Source organism: Elaeis guineensis, chromosome 3 (genome assembly GCF_000442705.2).
Source record: "Elaeis guineensis isolate ETL-2024a chromosome 3, EG11, whole genome shotgun sequence".
NCBI classification, from domain to species: Eukaryota; Viridiplantae; Streptophyta; class Magnoliopsida; order Arecales; family Arecaceae; genus Elaeis; species Elaeis guineensis.
In genome coordinates, this window is record NC_025995.2 from 2,652,871 (window position 1) to 2,672,606 (window position 19,736).

The window sequence follows — 19,736 nt, forward strand, 5'->3', positions numbered from 1 at the left end:
TCCAGTTTAGTTCTTGCAATCAGAAAAAAATATGGCGAGAGTGCCACCATATTGCCACAATCTAAAATCGAAGCTTGGGATCACTCAATTGAAGAGAGAAAGGTGCCACCTGGTCGAGACAAGTCCAGATAACTTGCTATCATTTAGCACTTAAAATAGTCACGCCCTCTTCTTTCCTTGGGAAGGTCTCTCCTTGGTGGATGTTCCCAGTCGAACTCCTCCAAGGTGTATTTTCAAATATAAGATGACCTAATTTGACCGACTACCCACTTTGTGTCAGGAAGATCTATTTGCATGTCCCAACCAATCACAAAAGCACCTTTGAGAATTGGATATATCGGCAAAAGAGAGAGGAAAAAAAAAAAAAAAAAATCTAAAGTCCAACTCGGTGTTGGCGTTATCTTTTGTTTTCATTTTCAAAAATGCAAGAAGAAAAACGAACAAGACGGAACAGCGCCCGATACAACTCTTTTGATTTTTTAAATTTAATTGTAAAATAACCTAGATGTTTTAGAAGCACAGCGCGGATTCGGCTTTCTCCACGCGAACCCACCGTTCGCACAGCTTTCAAAGCGACCTCCTTGTAACGAGTGCCAAGGAGGGAAGGAACTAAAAAAATAATGCGCTGCCGGTCAGGGCGTTTGACCAGGATTCCTTGGTTTCCAGCCCGCTCGGACAAAGGGTTATCTCCTTTTGGAACAATTCCAGAATTCCGCTGTATCTCACAAGCCAAAAACCACTCTCAAAGACAGAATATGCCACCAATCTAGCTCGCAAATTAAATCCCCTTCTTCGAAGACATATGTTATCTCAATAATCTGCAGCAAGAAGTACCGGGTTCCCAAGGAGACATAAACGCAACAATGCAATAGGTTTCCGGAAAACAAACTACTCGAAACGGGGTTTTGCACCATCAAACCTGAGATGAGTCGCAAACTCTATATTTATCATCAAAATAAGGCATAAGAGAAAATAAAGAATCAACTTTCTTCTTCTCTTTTTCTTTCTTTTACTATGGATGTTGCTCTATGTTACAAAAGAAGGGTGACGACCTGTTAGCCTGTTTCCATGCAACATACAAGTAATCCAGCATCCTCAAATGTCCATCATCTTTGAGGCTTGCTTTTGATCATATCACCCCACCGACAGCCGGGATCGCACTCTAGAAGATTGTGAGTCCAGGATCGATCAAATCCGGATCGATGCATCCATTAAAGTCCTTCCCAATAATTTATAGGGCATGGCCTCTGTTTCAACCATATACACATGCTACTTCAAGCATGAAGTTTAGACTTTGCTGCAGGTGACACAAATCAGCAAGTGGTGCCAAATGTCTAAAGATTATAGAACCACACATAGCACCACATCCAAGCTCTACTAAATTTAATGGAGCACTTGCCTAGCCTTTGGGTAGTCTTTCAGCTTTCAAAGTTCCTGGAACACCACATGCCACTCGACACTGAGCATGGCATTTGATCCAAATGGGAACTTCTTTCGAATCTTGCCTTCCAAACACAACTGGTGAAAGGAAATCTCCAGAAAGATGGAGCAGAGTATGTTTGGCGGAGCATTTCTAATATCACGGGTTTGCGTCTTGACCAGTCAGCTTTCCAAAACACCAGCACCTCCTCAAACCATCTTCAAGACCGGAGGTACATCCCTCATGATGGCTCTCTTCTAAGTAATCTTGGCTGCCCTACCTGACACACATCCTTGATGATGGTTAATCTCGAACAATCCTGGCTGTCCTGACCATCACTATAGTCACAGGTGTTTCAAGCTCAGCCACCCAATCTATCAGGCACATCAGCATTTGGAAAGGCTGTCTTTCATTGCACAAATGCCTGAGGAATCGCATCATGACTTCTGCATGAATAGAGCTACTCTAACATGTTAGAGCCTGCTGATTGAAATGGATTTGTATAAAGCCCCAGATAGAAATGAAAGCATCAATCTCTCCTAGATGACGCAGAAGAATTTTGCCTCTTAGCAATGCCATACTGCAAAGCATCTCGAGACCTGTCACCTGATTGCCCCAAATCATCCAAAGAAGCTTCATTCAACTTAAGATTCCTATAACTACCATTCCGTGGAATATATGTGTTTGTCTTCTCGTCATCTTCAGATGGTGTCCCAGACTTGGGTTCTGGGAGCATCTCCAGATGTCTCTGCCTCCCACCCGATCTCAAGCTCCTCATGTTATTTGAGGAAAGTTTTCCTGGAGTGCTTGCAGACCCCTTCAGAACCAAGAGTTCTCTAGGGATGCTATCCATGCCCATGAAACATTTCCTCACCTTGGCATCCTCAATCAATGCAGCCCAGTCATCAGACTGCACGAGAGCATTGGCATTGCCCACAACCTGGAAGAAAATAAATTTTGACATCACAACAATTTTATGTCCTTTTCATATTGGCACTCTAAAATCACACACGCACATGCACCCACCCACACACACACTCAGAGAGAGAGAGAGAGAGCAAAACATACCCATAATGCCCTCCGAGCTCGAGTAAGAGCAACATTCATGCGGCGAATGTCAGCAACAAATCCCACACCATGGTTCGAGGCACGGACACAAGACATGATAATTACATCACGTTCCTGACCCTGGAATGCATCAACAGTGTTGATGTAGATATCCTTTCCTTCCTCTGAATTCAGAACTTCCTCGAATTCTCGTTGGAGACACTTCAGCTGCAGCTTGTATGGTGTGATTATGCCAACAGTGACTTTTTTCACGCCATTGGCCTTCAGAAACTTCTGAAGATGCTCATATAACCGCAGAGAAAACTGTGCTTCATGAATATTCTGGTATGATACTGATCCCCCTCTGTGCGACTCACGTCCATGCATGATGTCATAAAAAATGTAAGGCTGCAACAAAGTGTCTTTGTAATAAATTTCATCAGGAAGATTGGCCACACTCTCACTGTCTGTCAGACGACCTTGATAGAAGTATCTAGATGGAAAATCACGAATCTGAGGGTGCATTCTGTACTGCACAGACAATAACATGGTAGGGCAACCTGCTTGTTGAAATCTCTCAAAAAGGCTTCTACTATATAACAAGGTTCCAGCTGCTTTACTAATGACTGTAGCAGGGAGTTGCTGGGGATCACCAACCAGCACGCATCTTGCAGCACCCAGTGAAAGGGGAGGCAGGACTGCCATTTCACTGGCCTGGGCTGCCTCATCAATAACCACCATATCAAAGCCATGAGTGAGACGAGAGAATAGCTTACGGCCACTGCTTGAAACAGTAGTGAAAACAATTTCAGCTTCATTAGCAAAACTTGCTTCAAGGCTGGCCCGTGCATCTTCCATGTTAAAGCTGCTTCCAGCACGAAACCTGCTTTCTAAAATAAGAAGACGTGACATCTCAACCAAAACTTTATCCCTGCCCTCCACAGCTGCAGCAAGGTTCTGAAGTAGTACATCACGGCTATGATCCCGGGCAGCAAGAACATCAGGATCAACACCAACAGATCCTTGAGATCGACCTGCTGCAGCTGCAACGTTGAGTTCTCTCTGAAAATGAGCTATCTGTTGTGAGAACTGCTGTTCACGAATTTTCAGCTGATGCATCCACCCAATAATCTCATCACGGGCCTTCAGCAAAAGCTGTTCTGTTCTTCGCTCAACAGAAACTGCCTGAGCTGCACGTGTTTGTGAATCCACTCCAACACGAGCAACATCAGGGCGGTAGACCTTCATCTCTCCATCGATGAAGCCACGATCAAGGACACGTGCTAGCAGCTCATCTGTGGCAGCATTTGATGGAGCACAGACAAGCATTCTGGGCTTGGGGCAAAGTTTTGGCAAAGTACGAAAGAGGTTCTGGTCCATACCCTGCAAAACTTCATCAATTGATCCTGTACCCACACACTCAGAATTAATCTCGCTAGTTTGCTTGTAGCTCTCTGGAGCAAGTTTCTTGAGCAGAGCAGTGTAGTAATGCTGATATTGGACGAGATGAATGACATTTAACATGCCCCACACTGTATGTGTCTTCCCAGTACCAGGAGGGCCTTGAACAAGTGTGAAAGGCCATGGATCTTGCCTTTTAGCTGCTCCACTGCTCGTGCCTGCGGCTGTATGCATTGCAGCCCATTGTATGGCAGCCAACTGAGGACCATTAAAAGTCCTATGAAGATGATCAACGAAATTCTGGGTGAAACACTCAGGCATGGCAGGAGGCTGCTCTTCGCACTTGGGGAAGTGTTCAGGGCTAGGCTTCAGAATTGCAGTTTGCATCTGCACACAGAAATGTCATCAGCACTATTCATGCAAGAATTACAGGTAAAAAGGTACCCTTCCATTAAGTAGAACATTATAGGTCACCTGCAAGTTAAGACGGCGAAATGCATGAAGAGCAATGTATTCACGCTGAGTAGTTGCAAGGGACCCAAGAACAGTTAAATACCAAATGCCCTTGGGTTGAAGCTTCCTTAGAATATGATCATCATCCAATTTGCTGAAAGTTAAAAATGGTGTAAATACTACATAACATTAGTCTCCTAAAAAAAAAAAAGAAAAGATAAAAGAAAAGGCTGAGAACAATACGCATGATAGCAGAGGCATCTAATAGGACCAATGGCATTCAAAGAGTATATATAACTTTGGTAGGAGAAAAATCATAATACACTTGATCCAGACAAGCCAAGACAGCTTTTCTCCTTTGAAAATAAAAAAGAAAGAGAAAAAACATGTTCATATTTTTAGAAAAAGTATACACAAACCCTCGGTGATTTAAAAAATCTCCAAGATATTTGGTAAATCAAATTTACTTAACACATTGATCCACCCAAGCCAAATTTAAATCTAACCCAGTAAATTTGCACACGTTAAACAAAATCCCAAATTGCCTCATTATAGTTTAGTCAAATAATGACAACACTCAAAATCTTGCCTGCTAATCAAACATCAGCCCAATGGGATGCACTATAACAGTTCAGTCTGCACTTTGTATCGAGTGTATATGCTGGTCTCTGAGCATGCACACATTATGAAAGCTAAAACCACATTACCTACTAGAATCATATGAATCCCCCACATAAAAATGAAGAATTGCCCCAGAAGGATCACGCGTATCAACAGGTTGATGTCGCCTAACAGTACCAACAACCCGTCCAGTAACCTCTGATTCGACATCAACATCATTTGCACCAGCATTGATAGTTCTCTTGTTAGACCTAGCTGCTTGCACAAACATAAGCACATGACTTTAAACCACATGGAAAGTTCAACCTAACCAAAAGAAAGAGCACATATGCTTTTGTGCATAATTTGGTTTAACAAATGGAAATAACATGAAGGTGCATGCAAAATTGATTGAACCACTGAAATGAACAAGTACATATAGGCTCAATGCACACCTGTACCAGGCCGAGGCGTTGATAAAACTGCAACATCACCCTCCTTGAAAGTCCATTTGCAATCATGCACTGGAAGAACTATGATATCATACCATCCTGGATTTAGAAATGCGAAATGCCATTAGGTTGCAGCATACAGACACTCGCCCTTAGGAATCAGTTTCCAAACATGAGCACCAACAGAATGTCTATAACTGGAAAATGGCCTTATTCTTATCAACGGCAATGAGATTGAACATTGGAAAGTGGAAACAAATAACAATGCAAGCCAGACAATAAACATAATAGCGCACTACTAAGATACCAGTTCGATAAATCATTTGCTTCCAAGTAGCAGCAAGAACTAAGAATCAAAACTAATGAATTTTCAGACATAAAACTAGTTTACCAGTCAACAATCTCTGGAAGGAATGAAAATTATTCAGCCAGCCACTGTAGCAGCAAGTATTGTTCCTTTGTAGAACATATACTTTCAAAGATATCATTGGCTAGCTTGACCTGCACAAAACAGGCAAATTATCTTTCAAGCAAGTGTTGCAGTATTCTGCAGAAACTCAGTGCTTAATCCAATTCCCTTATGTATCCTTCAAATGGTCCTGCCAAACATCCAGTTCCGAGAATACCAGCAATACCACCATAAAGGAATATTCAGAATCCAAAAAAATCAGCATATAATGCATGGGTAAAAAAAAAATCCCCTTCACGTAACAATCAGCTGCTGGTTACTTTGAGCACCATTATATGCAACAGGGATAAAGCCTTCTCCAATGACGGTTGAATTATTAGAAAGAGCAATTCTTCAAAAAAAAAAAAGTTTATGAAGACTCTAAAAAATCTTAAAAATGAACTACATTTATCCCTACAGGACTCAAATATTGCAAATACAAATCAACTGACTCATTCTGCCAGTCTGCCAGACTTCATTCCATATCATGATTGAATCTTAGATTCCCAAAGGACCTCCAAGGTCCAATCTAAGCCCTTGCCAAATCACTCAAGCAGAAGTTTGGAGAGATTTCATTACATTTTGATGTGCGGAAGGTCTGCAGGCATTCAGTATAAAATGATATAATGCCCTTTGCAATCATATTAAACCTCAGCAGGACACAAGTCCTCAATGAAGAATTATATTAACTTCAATAACTGGGTTCATTTTACAAATATGATGGGGTGGGCACTCAAGCACACAAGTTACTGGAACAGCCAAATGTATCCAGCTCTGCAATGCTGGACAAGAGTTCAAAGCCAAAATTACCAAAGCCATTATATATTCCGGACAAATTTCATTCTGACAAAGAAACATCAACCCAGTATTACCTAACAAATAACCAGGATATTCCCACTTCATATAATATTTTCAATTTGTAAAACTTCCCTCTTACAACTGTCATGCTTATTTAAAATGGTGGTAGAGGTAAGTAGGTAAAAAACCAAAAAAATTAAGAGCCCTAAAAACCATGAAAACCAGTCAACGGTGCCATAAGAATATTGAAATTATGCCCAAAACATTGCAGAAAGGGATCATTGATCCCTAGGACCCAAAACTTGAAAAAGCAGTTGATTTTACAAGTAATGAAACCAAACACTGATGCCTATAGGCATCTACAGATACGACTGCAAACACTAGCTTTTCAGAAAGACCTACCAGACCGCCTTTACTTTTGCAGAAATGGGTGGCAAAAACAAAAAATCAACAACCAGAACCAATTCATAAAGGTCTCCAAGTGTCTGACCTACAAGATTCCTAATGTTTAAATCCATTCTACACTTCAAAATACCTATCTAAGAAGTATGTCCAATGCACATCCAAAATGAACATTCAAAAATTCAAATAACATATTGCCAATGCAAAATGAACATTCAAAAATTCAAATAACATATTGCCAATGCAAATTCTCCTCCTATTAAATTAGCGACAGACTTAAACCCAATGCAAGTAAAAGAATGTACAGATGGATTCCAAACTCACTGGAATTGGCATCTGACATGAGTCAAATCAGGGTTCGCCGTACCGGACCGAACCGCCCGATACAAGGAGTACCGAGCCGGACCGATACTTTATCGGTCTGGTTCGGACCTTTTTTTCGAAATATTTTTCGAACCGTCCCGAACCGCTCGGTTCGGTCCGGTTCGCATCCATACCGCCCAAAACCGGATGGTATGGATCGGTTCGGTCTGGTTTGGTGTGAACCGAACCGTACCGACATGCCCACATGAATAAAGTGGGGAGGGGGGGGAGGGGGGTGGGGTCGGAGACTTAAATCATTGAGTGGCTTAAGAGTTCTCTGAGAACTTCTTAGAGAACTCCCGAAGATCCGAAGTTTGTGAAGATCTCAACGAAACCGTTGAGACCTCCGAAAAATTAGAAAAAAAGGAAAAAACTCCGTCAAATTGCAGGAGTGGTTCGAGGAGAGGCTAATCTTTGGCCGGAAGTAAGATAATATGTTATTTTCTTAGTAAATATTTTTTTTTATTTTTGTTGTTAAAAATAAGGATAAGAATGAGAAAGAATGAAAATAAGAGAAAATCATGCCAAAATCTTGTGATTTTGGTATGATTTAATTATATGTGATAGATTTTTGGAAGATCTACACGATGACACCAAAATTGTTAATTTTTGTTAATTATATATTTTTTAAATATTTTTAAATATTTATTTATTTAAAAGTAAAAAAATTAAATTTTAGAGAAAAAAATAGAGTTTGAGAATCATGTTTAGAATGATTCAAGCTACTTAAATCTAATTTCAATTTTTTTTCAAATATTTGAAATAAAAAAATTATTTTTTTAATTATTTAAAATAAAAAATATATAAAAATAGTGTTATATTTTAGTTAATTTAAAAATATTATTTGAAATATATAACATATTTATTTTTAATTTATAAATTTTACAATAATTATTAAAATTATTTTAAATTATATATAATTATTTTAATTATCGTTAAACTACCGTGTTTTGTTGTACTTGCATATATTTATAAGAAAAAAATTTAGAGCATGACGTTCATTCACTTTAATTAATCAGCTATTTTATAGTATATATTTATTTATATAAAAATTATTAAAAAATTAAAAAAATAAAAAATCAGTGTTAGTTTAGAAATTGAGAATAATGTTTAGAATGATTCAAAACAATTGAAATATTTGAATCTAACTTGAGATTTTTTTGAAATTTTTTTTGTAAATATTTAAATAGTAAAAAATATTATCAAATAAAAAATATATGTAATTAGTGTTATATTACAGGTAATTCGAAATAATTAATATTTTATTATACCTGCAGAAATGAATAAGAAGAAAAATCTAGAGCGTAACATCGGTTGGGATCATGGCGAGATGCTCTCGGCTCGACATCATTGGAGATGCAAATGGTGCAACACAGAGTTCAAGGAAGGAGGGGTGACTAGGTTGAAGCAGCATCTGGCTAGTGGTTATCCCGATGTGTCCATGTGTCGGAAATGTCCGCAAGAGATCTGACAATTGATGAAAAAATATTTTGCTGATTCGAAAGCAGTGAAGAAAAGAGCAAAGCAGAAAAAGACCGAAGTATACCGTCGAACTGCAGAGCCACCTTCTTATCACTCTAGAGAGTCAGAGGAGACTTCTGCTCAAGATAATGAGGAGGTACAGATTGAGGCTGCCATTCAGACGAGCTTGGCGGATCAGTACCAGCAGGAGGAGATGGCCCGGTACAGAGAGCGATTCGGACCATCATACTACGAATCAGGATCTGGATCAGCGACTGATTGGGGAGAATTCGAGTTAAAGAGGACTACCTCAGTCAAAGAGCCTGGTGGTAGAGGGAGCAGACGCAACATGTCTTCTTTGTTGGGAGCTTTTGACAATAGGAGGAGGTCCTCCAAAGATATTCCAGCAGGAGCCAACATTCAAGATTTGGATCCACATGCTTTGCCCAGTAAGGATTCAAAGCAGCAGAGAATTGACATTATGCTGAAAAAAGATAAGAAAAAAGATATGTGGCGAGCTATTGGATCATGATTTCATTTTAGCCATATTCCAGCAAATGCAGCAGCCAATCCTTACTACCGATCTACTATTTCAGCCATAGAAGCTGCCGGCCAGGGTGTAGATCCTCCAGGACCTAAGGACATCTATGGTTAGCTTCTTGACAGCAATAAGGAGGATCTGCAGAGATGGATTGCTTCTTACAAAAATAAATGGCCTACATACGGTCTGACAGTGATGTGTGATGGTTGGACAGATCCTACTAGACGGAGCATCATTAATTTTTTGACATACTGTGATGGAAAAATATTTTTTCACAAATCAATCGATGCTTCAGATAAGATGCACGATGCCACATATATCCTTGATCTGATGGAGGAGGTGATTGATTCAGTGGGTGAGCAGCATGTCGTGCAGGTCATCACAGATAACGGACCACAATATAAGGCTGCCGGAGAGTTGCTGATGGAGCAGCGACCGCAGATATACTGGACCCCATGTGCTGCACATTGCATTGATCTTATATTGATGGATATCAGAAAGATTCGCAGGATGCAGCAGATAGTGGAGATTGCCCAGACCATTACTAGATTCATCTACAACCACACATGGGTTCTTTCATTGATGCGGACGTATACTGGGGGGGAGATCTTACGATCGGGTATCACACGGTTTGCTACCAACTACATAGCACTTGATAGTCTTCTTCAGAAGAAAACAGTCCTACGTCAGATGTTTGTCAGTGCCGAGTGGCAGGAGAGCAGATATGCGAGGACCAGCACTGATGGAAGTCATGTGGAGAACTTGATGACGAGTCAGTCATTTTGACAGTGGGCAAAGAAGATAGTGAAGGCTATCAAGCTTTTATATGAGGTGCTTCGCGCCGTGGACAGCGAGAGATACCCCAGATGGGCTTCCTATATTACATAATAGAGAGGGCAAAGAAACAGATCAGTGAGAATGATCCCAAGCATACTCAAGAATTTATTAACATTATTGAGCGCCGTTGGAACTATTTAATGGGCAGAGATTTGCATCTAGCTGGTAAATTTGGATTCAAGAATGTTTTAAAATATTTTTTCGAAGTATGAAATTAAAATTGTGCTTAATCAGTCTTGAAATTTATCTGCAGCTTATTACTTGAATCCGAGATTTCAGTATACTATTCCTGGGATAGATATGGATGGCGAGCTTCTTGCTGCTCTTCGCAATGTCATATATAAGATGGTGTCCGATCCAAAAATCGCGTCGTTGTGTCTGCAAGAGATATGCTAGTTTAAAACAGATGTAATTATTCAACTAAATTTGATCTGATATATTTATAAATAATAAATATATTTTATTTCAGACGAAACAGTTTAGAGAGGGATCAGACAGTTTTGGAGTCCCATCAGCGGTCGTAAGCAAAAAGCAGATGAATCCAGATAAATTACATATCAATAATGAGCAATGTAGGTTGATATGTAATTTTGCTTAATAATATCATCAAATTTGATATGTAATTTTGCTTTTATAGCTGAATGGTGGATTCATTTTGGAACGTCAGCAGAAAATTTGAGACATATGACTGTCCGTATTCTTTCTCAGACGGTCTCTGCTAGTGGCTGTGAGCGTAATTAGTCCACTTTCGCCCTTATCCACAGCAAACAGAGAAATCGTCTGACACAAAAATGCCTCGACGATCTTGTATATGTTCACTACAATCTGAAGTTGAGGCTAAAATGTATTCAGGAGGAAGTTCAGTTGAAGTACACTGATCCGACGCTGGATGATTATGCCGACGAGGATGACAATCCGATCATCGGATGGCTTGCAGGTCAGCAGCAGGAGCCAGAGCTTGATGAGCCAAGATCTCCTCCACGATCAGCCAGTGTGGTGGCGAGGGAGATCAGGGTGGATCCAGGACAATGGACAGAAAAAAATATTCCACATAGGATTCCAGCTGATCAGCCACAGTCTGAGGAGACACAAGGGACTCATTCATCACACGACTTGCTATCTGATACATCTTTCCAGAGATTCGAGCGAGAGATGTATAGACGATCCTCCCGACAGCCAACAAGAAGGCATCCATCCTTCCAATCATAGGAAACTCAGTCACAGAGGGACACAAAGGGAAAAAAAGAAAAGACAGTTGTACGTGCACCACTCTCGAGAGTACAGGAGCTATTTGGTTCAGATACGGACACCAGGGAGAGTGATGATGATACTCGTAGTAGTAGCCATGGATCTGATGATCAGGGAGAAACTGAAAAACAGGAGACCACCGTTTATGAGACAGCCACAGGGTGATATTCGATTCATCGATGAGTCTCAGTTTATGCATGTCACACAGGATAGGGATCATGGTGGACGAATCGGTAGAGATCGTGGGGAGCCGATTTCATATAGACGACGGGCTCCTAGAGGTTGTCCAGCACATGATGCAGCTGCGGACGATCTTGCACGTGTAGGGTCCATGGATGTATCTGGATCATCCTCGCATTATGGATCCTATTATCCACAACCACCTTATGATCCATATGCATATAGTGCATCCGAGATATCATCTTCCAGTGGTTACTACCCTATGCAGTCTGGAGCATCTTACGGATCAGATTTTACTACTGGCATATTTGGATGGACTCCTCCACAATCGTACTATCATCTCGAGGATACTTCTCAGAGTCGGAATTTTAGCGAGAGGTCTGAGATGTCTTACAATCCAGAGATGATGCCTTATGGGATGATGAATATTCGAGAGTACGGTGCAGCTTGGCTAAAAGGTTGGACTGATGTTCCTTCAGATTATTTTAATGATCCAGACATCTACGAACGTCACAGACACTCGACAAAAAATTAAATGCAGAGTACATCTTAAGGTTCGTATATCAGTTATTGCGCTTTGTACTTAAATATTTAGATACATTTTAATGCATATTTTATATATTTTTTCTTTAGTTTTAAGATGACATAGTTGAAATATAATGTAAATAAATATATGTTTAAAATTTTGGATCAAGAATCTTTGTACCGCAACCTAACTCCAAATTGAACCCAAATATGTTAATAATGTGCAATATAATGCCATATTGAGATTGTATTTATCAATTATTAACTTTAAAAATCCAAAAAAAAATTGAAAATCGAAAAAAAATTTATGTATCAGTACCGGACCGATACATCTGGGTGTATCGTGTGTCGATACGGTACGATACCGGTACCGTACCATACCGATCCGGCACCGGCACACCGTCCGGTACCGGTACAGCAAACCTTGAGTCAAATGAATAGTAATCAACAACATTCCATAATTTTAATACCATCATAACCTATCGTTTCTACCTTTTACCTTTCCTTCCCCTTTAAAATTGTAAAAGGCATGACCCTCCTCCAAAAGTAAAGTACAAGAAAATATCAGCAAAAACTGTTTATGGTTTCATTCCTATAAAAATAATCTTCCATATTTTCATGTTATATAAAAGAATTCCTCTTGATACATTGGATAACACTTGTTCACAAAGATTAAAGTACCTCTAAAATATTCCCTCCCCCCAAATTTATTTCTTCATTAATTAGTAGAGCTAACTTATCAACATTCAGAAGCTTCATGTAGTCAAGGATCAAACATGGGTAACAACATTCCAAAAAATTGTTATCTAAGCTCATTTATCAAACATAGATCACATGAAAGGTGAGGAGTAAAGATTTTGAACTACCAAAGAACTAGATAATTACACATTTAACAGCATCAAATGCATAATATCTTAAGTCTCCAAATTTGTCCATAACACAACAAAAACTATTATAGATTATAAGAAAATTAATGAAAAAAAAAAAACTGTGAGCTAAAGAATGAAAGTGCTTTTGCTAAGCATAAATACCATAAAAGTCATACAAGGCACCATTACAGATATGCATACAATAATCAAGGAACCTTAGGAACAACCAAAATATATAGCAAGAAAGCCAAATACCATTTTTATCAGGTGACAAGTGTATTGCTGATATTGATTACTTTATTATGTAGATTAACATCTACAAATTCATACTACAATCCACTGTCTGCTTGCTACTATTCTGTGTTACTTCTAAAAAGGATAATAAACCTCAAAATAACAAACTCAAGGTCTTTACCTCTTTCTCGTCTTTCCACAATTTTTACACGAACCATTATATGTGCATCCCTAGCTACAGTCTCTGTAAGCTCCTCATAGGTGCTGTAGAGCTGTGCTCGGCATTCCTCGAAGAGCAAGGGTTCAAAAACTCTCACATACTCCTCGACAGACTCAAAGCGTCCAGGCACACGCTGAAGCTCTGTCTCCTCTGATAATTGTCAGATGCTTGTGTTATCTTCAAGATCAATACAATGCAAATGACAACAAAATATAAAGCAGGAGCAAGTATAAGATGAGGCATCACAAAGATTAGCAACTAAAACACACAGAAGAACCTCAGTTAAGGTAAAAGTTATGGCTAACTGCTAGGATGACCAGGGTTTAAGGAGTCCTTGAAGCATCTTGACAAAGTGTACACATCTGGTGAGTAAACAGTTATGAACCAATAAATGAAGGCACAGTAACTCTATTTCAATGGTTAGTTTTATAATTAAATATACTATTATCTTCAGATAGCTTCAGATAGTGTCCTGCCAAATATCTAAGCAAAATATCAGGTTGAGGTCTAATCAACTCCCAAAAAGAAAACAGATCTCTTTCTACCCACAAGGATTCTTCAACTGAACTGGCCTTAAAAGCAGTATCCCTTGTATTGCTCACAAAAAACATCTGTGCAAATTGGTGGATTCAAAACCACACCATATACTTAACTACCTCTTGGCTACAAAACAAGAGTGGCTGCTACTCTACACATTAAGCAAATTCATTCGATAAATTCATAAAATGAAACCTTCAAATCCTGACCCTCTCCTCAGCTCTGTCTCCCTCTCATCATATGCACATGTTACTCCTATCATGATACATGTATTCAGGATTTTGAATCATTCACCAAAAGAATTCAGGTGCTAGCAAACTAACATATAAAGAAACACACCTATACCACAACTTGCAATTAGAAAGGAATGTCCCAAACCTGGATGATGCCAAAACTTCTCATTCGTCACCTCCCTTAGAAGCCGTTCCACTGATGTATCTTGGTATTGAAAATTGTTGGAAGTCTGCTTCTTAGAGGTAAGATGTTTTTTGGTTCCCAACTTTTGATCTGAAGTGCTCTGACCTGTGACAGAAGGTTTTCGGGATGAAACGGGTGGATTCTTATACTGCCTGGAGTCTACAGGCTGCTTCCATGAACCCTGCCTTGGAATCGGTGGAAGGCAAGCTTCTGAAGAAAACTCATTGTTATTCATCTTCTTAGAGCAAAATATTGATCCTGGATTAACATCACCATTAGAATCAGCTTTTTGGTCACTTGACTCCACAGGATTACTTCCTTCACTGCTTGCTACATCAGCTTGTTTCTGATCCCTGTTCATTGGCTGACTCTGTCTTTCCACAGCCCTTTCAACAGCAGCAGGGCTAGCACGAGTCATGTCTTTCACAGTACGAGTAATAATAGGTGTTGGAAAAGAAGTTGGCCTCCGAGGTGTTGAAGATTTTATAGGACCAGCTTGCTTAGCATCCTCCACATTAATAAAAACAGTCTGCCTTGCCCTTTTCTTACCTAACATTGCCTCCTTATGCTCATCAAGCTTCGGTCTCTTTGCAGGATTATTTACAAATCTTAATGCATAATTGGCCTCAACTCCTTTGACCTCTTTGGGCTTTGCAATTGAAGAAGATTCTAGCAAGCCATCGCTCACTACATCTCCTTTAGAATTACAGTCTGAAGCTCTGTTATTCTCTGATCCTAAGGGGCCTTGAACCTTTGCATCTTTAGAAGCAACTCCAACTTCATTATTGCTAGGTCCGAGGAGACTAGAATCACTGCAACTATTCTCGTCAGCCTTAATAGGTACAGCCTTACTTTCTTCAGTTGTCCTTTGCATCTGTGACATTTCAGAATTAACATCCTCTTGCTTATTGCTAGCATTGCTTTCAACCACATAAACGTTGCCCTCCATATCAGACCATTCCCCTTCTTCCCTTTCAACAGCTTGAGCAGCCTGATTACCTAATGACACCAATGCTGAAACTTTATTATCCTCGCAATGAATTGTAGGCATTGATGTGGAGGCTTGGTTATTTAAATAATCGGCATCGGGCTTATGTTTGTAGCCCTCCTTTGAGTTCTGTTGGTCTTTATTCCTTATAAAAGGTTGAAAACCTGAACCCGAAGAAGCATGTGTGAATGCATGGTTATTCACTATCCTCTGACAACCATCTGATGGTGGAAAAAAGCCTGAGGTGCGAGGATTTGAAATAGGAATGGACTTTTGGGGCTGGAGAAGGACAACACTATCGTTCTCATCTTCCTCTTCAGTTGGGAGTTCATTAAGGTCAAATAATGGCCTTCCGCGACACCCCATTTCATGTGTAAACGCATATAAATTGACAATTCAATTTTAATATCCACAATAATCTTCCTGAATTTCCTTCAGATGAAAAGATCTATGTCATGTCCATGCTATAGATCAATTGACCATTACCTGGAAAAAACTTCCTACTGGACTTCCCAGGTGATTGATTTCTGCAACTTCAGTTCAGAACGATAAAAATTACAAAATGCTAAAAGTATACAAGAAATTTAATAAATAAGAGGCAACATCATAACAAAATCTAAAGCTGTGTATTTGAACCAAAAGGTGGATAGAAAGGTGCAAAAACATAAGCATGGACACCGTAAGAACATAATACATGCACATCTATAGGATGAGGTAGTAATAATAAAAAAATTCTGACATCCTATTTTAACTGGACATATATTTGAAACCAAGTTCATCAATGAACAAAAAAAAAATGCAAGGACTATCACATCTTGCATGCATTGTTATTCAATAGGCTTAATTTTCACATCTCCCATCTCATAAGCCAGAGAAGGGACACAAACAAACCACTCTCAAATTTCAGCCAGCCAAGATTTTTTGGATTCCATCCACTTCTATCAGATTCTTTATTTTATCAAGGTCATATGTATAGCTACTGGCAAATTATACCGGCAAATTTTAACTATACAAACCTAAGACAAGACATCAATCAGGAACAGAAAATTAGTAGACTGTTAAGTTCTTGCAGCATCATAGCAGTACCCAAAAATAAGCAAAGAATACCTTTGATGATAGGGCATTTGAGTCAGTTGCCTCATAGATCAATAAGTTATAATCAAGCAGGTTCATTTGATGAACAGAGGATCTCAACACTGAAATAGGAATGTCTCATTTATTTCACAGTTCTATTCTCAAAGAACTGAATCAAATTCCCTTCCTGGTTCATTGAAAAAGATACACACATACACACCCCTCAGATAAGTTGCATCGATAAATAACAGTGATGTCTAACAAAGTGTAAGTGGAGATGCATTTGAAGAACGAGTAAAAAGGAAAGCATTCAAGATGAAAGTTGACCCGTCTAAGCATGTGTAATATATACACTACCTCCTATATCATAAGTGTAGACACAAAAAAAAAACAACATTCCGCACCACCAGATCCCTCTTGAAACCCTAATTTAAAAAGAAAATACCACTATCAGTACAATTGTACTTATGAAAAGACTTAAAAACTGAGAGAATGCTTAGAAAAATAACTCCATATAACTGTAATTATCATTTAGCATTAATTTTTACATCATATACACGGGTGTCATATGACATACCTAGTCCATAAATTATCATCACAACCACAAAAGATATCTATAAATGTGGTCAATCTAGGTTTCCTTTAGGATGACACAAAGTATGATACATGAATCACTAATGCCATTTAATCTTTTTGACATTTAATTAATGATGATATGCAATACTTGATGACATTGCTATTATGAGAACTCTAGCTATCCATCTCAAACAAGGCATCACTTGTTGAGAAGCCCACAATTTTGTCAACATTATGACCTAAAATCACAGCATGCTTATGCTAACACACTTGCAAAGATAAATCAACAGCACATAAGAACAATATCTAGCATGCTATGAAGCAAGTGTGGTATCTTGAGCATGATCCTGTAATTATCAGGGGAAAATGACCACTAAGTGAGACGAGTAATCTTTTTAATACTGTTTACACATGTGCATTCAAGTACCTCAATAAATACTTAAAATACAAAGAAATGCAACAGGGGTTATATTTATGATCTTTGGGTGTTTATACTTTAGAAATCAAAAACAAATGTAGAAGTATGTATTTTCTAACCAACATTTTCCGTAAATGTAAACTGGTTTTAGCAGCACAAGACACAAAACCATACACATCACTCATCACTAGCTCAGTACCTCACAGACTTACCACATTTTATCTAAAATAATGCATAGGATCTAACAAAAAGGATGGCCTACTGCACTCCCACTATTGTGGTGTTTCGGGGAGGATCAGATGTATGCAACCTACTCAAGCATACAGAGAGATTGTTTCCATATTTTAAACCCATGACCTCCCGATCACAACGGAGCAACCTTACCATTGCGCCAAGGGCTCACCCTCAAATCACGCACAAGATCTGTTTAATAAAATAATCTCCACATTAATCTACCATTCAGCTCGCGAAAACCATCAAAAATGTCTCTGAAAGAGCAAATAACCATAATCAAAGAAACTATCCATGCCTTCCACGAAAAATCCAAATTCTTTTATTCATTTTTGGCTCTTACTCATCTACAAGAAAGGTTCTCTAGAAAAAATTGCAGATTTACTTTTATCCAATAATACCCATTTAAATCTCAAAATAATAGCATAAGTCCAACTCCACAAAATATGCACGTGATCTGTTCGATGGAACTAATCAGCACCTTAATCTACCATTCCAACTCCGCAGTACATCCATGACTAGACGCCCTTAAAATCCAAGAAATCAACCACACCTACCACTACAATCGATCCAATCCAACAAAAAAACATAATTTACCCATCTTTTCACGCTCTTACTTCAAGCTGGCAAATTTACTCCTGACCGATAACACCCGTTCTATCCTGCTCATCAGACGACGAGATCATCGAGTCCCATGGCTGATCACAGAGATCAGATAACAGATACGAGGCTCCCTCTTCCTAAATCAACCACAAAAACCCAATTTTGACGCCGATTCTAGGGTTTATCAGAAAGACAGCATCCAGGTATCAAGAAAAAAATCGGGGAGACTTAGGGTTTCACGAAGGTTAAGAAAGAACGGAATCTAGGGTTTACAAGAGAGGAAAAAAAAAAAGAGATCGAGGAGAAGAGATCTCACCCAAATGGAACGAAGAGAGAGGGTAATAGCGATGAGGGTGGGATCGAGGCGGCCGTCTTCGAGTAATGTAGAGATCTCTCGTTGGCCCTCTCTTCTCAGAAGTCGCAATGGGGCGGAGAGAGAGGGCCGGATCCGCTGGTATTTATAGACTACTCGGCAGCCAAAACTGGCGCCGGGGCACGTGATAGTGCACGTGCTCTTGATGAACGGCCGAGATCACACCCGAGGATTCGTTACTCCCTTGGTGACGTGAGCAGGTTACACGTACCCTCCCTGTTCGTCTTGACGAACCCTCCTTTGACTGTCTCGTATAAGAAAGCGGATCGAGGAGTGCATCTTGTTAAATAGGAGTTAATTTATCAAAAGAATTCAGGATAAGCATTAAAAATATTTATTGTGATCTTATTAAATGGGAGCTTATTTATCAAAAGAATTCAGGATGAGCATTAAAAATACTTATGCAAATAGGAAATTAATTTTTGACCCCTAGAACTTTCCCAATTGTTTATGTGGGTTTCTACAAAGTTAACTCCCAGACCTTAGGTTTTGATGGGCCGTGTTTTAAGTCCATGTTTTACGAATGAAAACAAGGATGAAATAACAATCAAACAAGGACTCAATATGCATCTCCCCTGGATACCACTAAATCTAAAACTTATAGTCAATACCACAATAATAAAGACACCTTACATAGACCTCTGTTGGATGTCACTAAATTTAAACTTGATAGTCAACACCACAATGGTAAGGATGACTTTAAGGATCTATCTTCTTCTTTTTCTTCTTTTTTGAGTCAAGAGGATAATTCTATCCAAGGGTTGAAGTCAAGAGGGGGCATTCAGGTCATCTCATTTTGTTTATGTGAGATAACAAAACTTGGGATAGGTGCGAGTTACTAAAATCCACCTTCACAACCTTTCTTGTCTTTATCGTAGCTAAAATACTCAACAACAAAACCATCTTGGATAGGAAACATTGTCATCCGAGGATAATCCAGTGATTGAGGGCCTAAGGACTCCACAAGCCCCTCCAAGCACTTCAATGCTGAGAGACGTAACTCACCAACCTATTAGGTCC

The 19,736-nt window shown here is 39.2% G+C and overlaps 1 protein-coding gene and 1 pseudogene across 5 annotated transcripts; one reads left to right on the forward strand and one right to left on the reverse strand.

The window, feature by feature from the left end:
* Positions 1-973: 973 nt before the first annotated feature.
* On the reverse strand, positions 974-18,773 carry LOC105042378 (uncharacterized ATP-dependent helicase C29A10.10c). 5 transcript variants are annotated; one of them, XM_010919555.4, is made up of 10 exons: positions 18,660-18,773; positions 16,873-16,940; positions 16,549-16,702; positions 14,415-15,974; positions 13,461-13,649; positions 5,377-5,472; positions 5,029-5,197; positions 4,343-4,475; positions 2,489-4,255; positions 974-2,360 (listed from the first exon to the last, which is right to left on the reverse strand). In XM_010919555.4, exons 4-10 carry the CDS (start codon positions 15,805-15,807, stop codon positions 1,950-1,952), a joined length of 4,158 nt encoding a protein of 1,385 aa, XP_010917857.1. In that variant the 5' UTR covers positions 15,808-15,974; positions 16,549-16,702; positions 16,873-16,940; positions 18,660-18,773; the 3' UTR covers positions 974-1,949. The 5 variants fall into 5 exon arrangements, with proteins under 5 accessions (XP_010917857.1, XP_073109644.1, XP_010917856.1 ...); XM_073253543.1 differs by lacking the exon at positions 16,549-16,702; XM_010919554.4 differs by lacking the exon at positions 16,873-16,940 and having other exon boundaries at positions 18,660-18,762.
* On the forward strand, positions 8,847-10,619 carry LOC140856003 (uncharacterized; annotated as a pseudogene).
* Positions 18,774-19,736: the final 963 nt, after the last annotated feature.